Source organism: Piliocolobus tephrosceles, chromosome 13 (genome assembly GCF_002776525.5).
Source record: "Piliocolobus tephrosceles isolate RC106 chromosome 13, ASM277652v3, whole genome shotgun sequence".
In the NCBI taxonomy this organism is placed as follows: Eukaryota; Metazoa; Chordata; class Mammalia; order Primates; family Cercopithecidae; genus Piliocolobus; species Piliocolobus tephrosceles.
The window spans coordinates 4,769,502-4,775,642 of record NC_045446.1 but is presented as its reverse complement, the minus strand read 5'-3'; the positions used below and the strand labels follow the sequence as shown (position 1 = coordinate 4,775,642).

General features: G+C 53.7%; 1 protein-coding gene across 5 annotated transcripts in view; it reads right to left on the bottom strand.

The window, feature by feature from the left end:
- Positions 1 to 2,993: 2,993 nt before the first annotated feature.
- Positions 2,994 to 6,141, bottom strand: part of LTO1 (LTO1 maturation factor of ABCE1) — a 9,995-nt gene continuing 6,847 nt past the window's right edge. The window contains exons 4-7 of one of the 5 annotated variants that reach the window (XR_002725212.1): positions 5,401 to 5,518; positions 4,912 to 5,091; positions 3,935 to 4,033; positions 2,994 to 3,559 (exon numbers count right to left, since the gene is read on the bottom strand). Coding sequence is in view for 2 of the 5 variants with exons in the window: in XM_023186184.1 (XP_023041952.1) it covers positions 5,278 to 5,518 (241 nt within the window). In the remaining 3 variants the exon portion in view is untranslated. Of the gene's footprint in view, positions 5,092 to 5,117; positions 5,519 to 6,141 lie in introns of those variants that run through there. The other 4 variants (XR_002725210.1, XR_002725211.1, XM_023186185.1 and 1 more) reach the window with 4 other exon arrangements.

Sequence of the window (6,141 nt, the reverse complement as noted above, 5' to 3'; positions counted from 1 at the left end):
CAGGATAAACTCGCATGTTCATTTCCCTTTTTGGCACCTCCAGATCACACTGGTGTTTTCAGGTAGCGTGGGAGAGACTCCTCTGCGGTGTTGTGAGGCCAGATGAACGCTTGCAAAGCTCAATAGGAAGGTCATCTCCTCCTGTGCCCACCTTCTCATTCCCTCCTCTCCCCTGGGCTCCCAAAGTGCCAGGGGCATCCCTAGGTGAGACCTGCTCACAGGGTCTGGGGCAGTTAAGGACCCATCCAGGCACTGCCTCTGCTACAGGCAGCCGGCATGGGTCCTTTTCCATAAATCCATCTGCTTTTGCCTCAATCTGGCCTCAGTCTGCTAGATTGGGGTCCCCCATCCTCAGGCTGTGGACCAGCACCAGTCCATGACCTGTTAGGTACCAGGCTGCACAGCAGGAGGTGAGCAGCAGACGAGAGAACATTACTGCCTGAGCTCCGCCTCCTGTTAGATCAGCGGAGGCATTAGATTCTCATAGGAGCAGGAACCCTATTGTGAACTGTGCACGTGAGGGATCTAAGGGGCGTGCTCCTTATGAGAATCTAATGCCTGATGATCTGAGGTGGAACAGTTTCATCCCCAAGCCATCCCCACCCCCAAGCCCTGTCCATGGAAAAACTGTCTTCCACAAAACCAGTCCCTGGTGTCAAAAAGGCTGGGGACTGCTGTGCCAGATGCAAGACTGGTCCTGAAGACAGGCTGCAAATTCTCAGAAAGTAATGGCCTCAGGAAGCGAATCATTCAAGCAACCTGCTCAAGCCCTGTTGTGCCCCGTCAAGCCTGAAGTTGGCCACTTACTGTGACCACTGGACTTGTCCTCAGTATCTCTGAGGAGGGTGGTAGCCCTGCCTCCGGCACTGGTGGATAATCCCGGTAAAGGGCGGGCCAGCAGCAGCCACTGGGCAAATAGGCCTCTCGTCCCTTCTTCCGTATCTCCTCATTCTTTTCTTGCCACTGGTTAGAGAAAAAAAATGTCAAGGGGTGAATGTAAAATAAAGTGAAAGGTGGTTGTGTTTTAGGACCGCTGAGTGGCCCTTGGGCAGTTCCCTTTGGCCATCCAGTGACTCTGACAGGTGATTCCGAAGTGGAGAGTTCAGTGGAGGACTGTCTACTCTTGCTTGTGCCTAGCTGTTAACACTCTAGAAAAACTAACTGAAGTAACTTCAACTTTTACATGAAATGGCTTTATTTTCTCCCGAGTCCCAATTCAACAGTCTATCCAGCAGCCACAGCCTGGTCCTGTTAGGGACTAAACTGCGTCCCCACAAAACTCATGTGGAAGCCTTAACTCCCAGTGCCTCAGAATGTGACTGTTTGAAGAGTGAGGTCTTCGACAGGTAACTAAGTTCAGAGGAGGCTGTAAGGGTAGGCCCGAATGCAATCTGACTGCGGTCCTTGTAAGAGATGAGGACACACACAGAGGAACGACCACATGAGGACATGGGGGGAAGGCAGTTGTCTGCAAGGCAAGGAGAGAGGCCTGAGGAGGGAGCAGCCCTGTGACGCCTTGATCTCGGACTCCAGCCTCCAGAAGCAAGGGAAGATGGACCGCTGTTGAAGTCACCCATCAGTGGTGCTGTGGTGGCAGCCCGAGCTGAGACAGTGGCAGACAACACGCTGGGAGCTTCTGACAGGAAGGAAGGGGCAGGCCAAAGCCTTGGGAAACCAACCGCAAGGGATGCAATCCAACCCCAGGAGCTCCCAAACTCAAGGCCACTCTGGACAAAGGCTGACATCCAGAATTAGCGGGACGGGATGGGCCTGATGGGGATGGGGAAGACAACAAGCAGACTTTGTCTGCAAACAACGGAAACCCAGGGCCATAGCCTTCCATGACTGGGATGGGTAGTGCTTACAGGGGTGAGCAAGGTGGCTCAGGGCTGCTGGGAACAGCACGCGGTGGTATCGAGGACGCAGGTTCTTCCTAGCGCTTCGCTCTGCCAGGCTCGGGGTGGCTTCAGCTGTAGCCAGCTTGCAAGATGACTGGAGCAGTTCTAGCTGTCACATCCCAACAGGATGATGTTCAAAATAGCACCAGCACCTTTTCTTTGGAATGACGTAACCTTTCCCAGAAGCCCCCGCAGGACCTTCTGCCAACTCATCTCCTTAACCCAGCACAGACACACAGTCATTCTAAGGGTGGGCCCACTGTGCTGGGGGCTGGTCGGACCCTCTACTAACACCTCACTGGCAGAAGAGAAGACACAGACATGCTCATTCCCAGGGTAAAGGCTGAGAACGGCGTTGCCTGGATAGGAAGGAAGCACCTGTTACAGTGTGGGCTCTGTCTGTACCACAATGTCGGGGGGTACCAAGGGATCCTGGAAACCGGGTCTCGACCTCTAGAAAGGGGCCAGGCAGGCACAGGTCAGCAGAGTGTGTGAGAATCTTGAAGATGAGGAGGCAGTCCTGGCTCCGTGTGAGGCAAACCAGAGGAGGAAGTGGCAGTCTGCTGCTCAGCCAGCTGTGCCGAAGAGGCAGAGGGAGTAGGGAAAGAGAACAGGAGACAGAGATGGGAGAAGAAAAAAAAAAAAGAGGAGGGGAGAGAAGGTCGGGGACAGCAGGGATAGAGATGTCTCGGAGAGGGTGGATTAGTAATAGCTGGGCCAGGTGAGCAGGAGCTGACCAGTCCCCAACACAATGGAACCACTCTTGCAGTGGCTGTGTCCACGCTGGGTTAAGGAGACGAGCTGGCAGAAATCTAGGGTACATGTCTTCCTTCATATCCAGATCCGAAATGCCCTGGAGGAAGAAATAAACTGGCTGGATGTTGTGTTATAAATGATGCTGTGTCATACGTGACACTGTGTTATAAATGACACTGTGTTACAGGTGACGCTGTGTTATAAACGATGCTGTGTTACAAACGATGCTGTGTCATACGTGACACTGTGTTATAAATGACGCTGTGTTACAGGTGACGCTGTGTTATAAACGATGCTGTGTTATGAATGATGCTGTGTTATAAACGGTCCCAGACAAACTTTCACTCTAAAATATGCTATTTACTTTTTTTCCAATTATAAAAATAATACATTATCAAAAAAGACAACTTACAAAACACAAAAATCCACCAAGGGAAACACAACAAAGGCCCCTGATCCCACCATCTGGAAAGAATGGAAGTCTTTCCGGCCCGAAGGCACCAGCTCTGATGAAGGCACAATGGGGCGATGCCCAACGCAGACTTCCCCAGACCGGAGCTGAGGCCACAGATGAGGGGTGCACAGCCACACACGCAGGTTTAGAGTTCAGGAGGAGGAGACCTAAGTCTTGTCTTCAAAAGGAAAAAGCAGGCTGGGACCAGTGGCTCATGCCTGCAATTCCAGCACTTTGGTAGGTGGAGGTGGGTGGATCATGTCAGGCTAGGAGTTCAAGACCAGCCTGGCCAACATGGCAAAACCCCATCTCTACTAAAAATACAAAAGTTACTTGGGCGTGGTGGTGGGCGCCTGTAATCCCAGCTACTAGGGAGGCTGAGGCAGGAGAATCGCTTGAATTCAGGAGGCGGAGGTCACAGTGAGCTGAGATCGCGCCACTACATCCCAGCCTGGGTGAAAGAGTGAGACTCTGTCTCAAACGAAAAAATGAAACAAAAACAAACCAGCCCTCTCTCTCCTCCCGAGCCGCTGTGGAGGTCTGCCTGCCGCTGTGGAGGTCTGCCTGCCGCTGCTCCTGTGGGAGTCACCGCTCTGGCTCTTGCAGCCAGCAGCTTAGGCAGCACAGCACAATCCACTAGGACATTCGGGAATGGTTTTAAAACCGAAGTGGATTCATGGTGACTCCTTAAAAACCTCGTGGACTGCTTTCAGACATGTTTTCTGGAACAGGACGGGTGGGGAGAGCCAGCGTGTGGGGACTTCGGTGACCCTGAGGTGCACACAGGAGGGTGCGTGAACACATGCCATCGCATATGACCACTCACCTCGTGGGGGCCCACCGAACCATCCACTCCGCTCATCTGTGCCCACCCCGCTGTCTCTGTATGACACCTCGTTAAGGACTGGCAGAGACAACAGAGCGCCTAGGAGAGGGGAGAATGCAGGAGCTGTATGCATGGTTCTCAGTTTCTGCAAATACAACGGCGGCCTAACATTTGGTCTTTGGTTCAAAATATTTCCCCCCTTCACCATTTGTTAACGCTGCAGAGCTCATGGCCCCTCTGGGGACAGTGTGAAGGGTATGTCCGGGTCCCCTCAGGATTGGGCCGGCCTTTCTTCCTCTCAGCCAGATGGCCAGGCAAACTGGCCACCACGGACGCCCCCGTGCTCCGCCAGGCTCAGCAGGACCCATGCGGCCTGGGAGGGAGGGCCGGGACTCCCAGTGCTGAGGTGCCGGCCTGTGCGTTCCAGAGGCGGCTGTGCCCGGGGGCAGTGAGGCACGGCCTTGGGGCGGAAGTCCTAGCTCTGCTGCCGGGTGCCCTCAGACCAGGCAACCCCTTCTTGTCTCACCTTCTTCCTCTGTAAAATGGGAATAACACCCACCCCGTGGGCTCCTGAAGGGATTAAATAAAACACGAGAGGCACGTCCCACGGCGCCTGGCACACAATCGGCTTCGACATGTGGCACAGCACCCGTCCAGACCTCCCACGAGCCTCGCTGAGGGCCAACTGTCTCTCTCATTGCAAAAAAAAATTTTAAAAACTGCCTCAAGTCCAGGCCTGGGGACTGACCCTATCCAGAGCCAACCCCAGGCCAGAGCCAGCCAGGCCCGTGCTGCCAGAGAGGCCGTCAGGCCAATGCACGTGGGCCCAGCAGGGAGCAGCCGCACGAGGGCTCTGCCAGGGATGGCTTCAGCCCAACAAAGGGCATTGTGAAGAGGCCCCAAGGCGGGCACCGAGATGACACAGGCAAAACACCCCGGGGAAGCAGGCCCTCCCCCGGCCGAACCGGAAGCCTCACCCTCCCACTGAGCGATGACCTTCCCAGCACCGTCCGGCCCTTCCTCGCATCTCTAAACATGCCACACACACGTCTGTTCCTCGATGTTCGGTCTCTGTTCATCCATCGTTCTCAGAATGAAAGTCCGGAACCTTCTGCACTAATTTTAAAGTCTGGCTGAACGTTGAGTAATGAACAAAACTGAAAACACAAAAGAAAAGGGATGGTATTTTTAATCTTGTGTATTTTTACTGAAAAACGAGAAGATAACTCTATCTCTAGCTATAGCTTTTCCTGTCTACGTGGCCAGCCCATAAGTGAGTTCTAACTCCTGTTCTCTGGACCATCTTCAGTTTTCCCGCACTGCGACTCAAGGATGAGGCGCCTCTATGGACAGTTCCACGGTGCACGCACCACAGGCCATCGCCGCAGTGGCCCCTGGAGTGCGCTGCCCCGCCTGGGAAAGGCACAGTCAGGCGCTCCCAGCACGAAGAAACACAGTGCACGCACCTGTTTAAATTTTCCCCTGATTTTGTCTAAGTCTTCATGGAGTTTATCATAAGTAGGGTCATCATAAGGGAATTTCTGGATCATTCCAATCAATGATTCTAAGACCTTCATCTTTCGGCTGTAAAGCACAGAAATACAGACTCTTAGTCATGTGCACACACCAGGTTCAACTTACGCAACAGCTATGCTGCTTGCTTACTGAAACCCAGCAGGTGCGCTAAGAATGCCTTCGTTCAAAAGCTGGATGATTATTTTCTCATTACACAAAATCGTATTTATTTACCTAGCAACGTGCTTAGGCCCACACCCAGCACCTCGACAGCAAGTGTGTGCCTCGCTTACAGACATGCCTCCATCCAGACCATGGGGCTGAGTGGCTGAGGCAGCCTGAAGCCCCACTGACTCTCGAGGTCACACACGCAAAAACAGACAGAACTGGACAAGAGGGACCGGGGCTGGGCACAAGCAGGCCTGCTCTGGGTCTGGGGATTTTCCAGGATTTGGAATCTTTGTGCTCAAGGCCTTCTGGAGTTCAGCTGCAAGTAAACCAGCAAACCCCTCCCTCAAAAGAGCGGAAATCAGTACTGTCCCCCACCCAGGGAGGACAGAGCTTTGCTAGGGAGGCAAGGAGGTTCTGCAGAAAGGGTGTGCACGCAGGAGACGGCAGCCCTGGGCATGACTGCTCCCCAGCACCTATCTACCCGCTCTCAACCCTGCTGGCCTCGTCTGTAAAATGGGGGG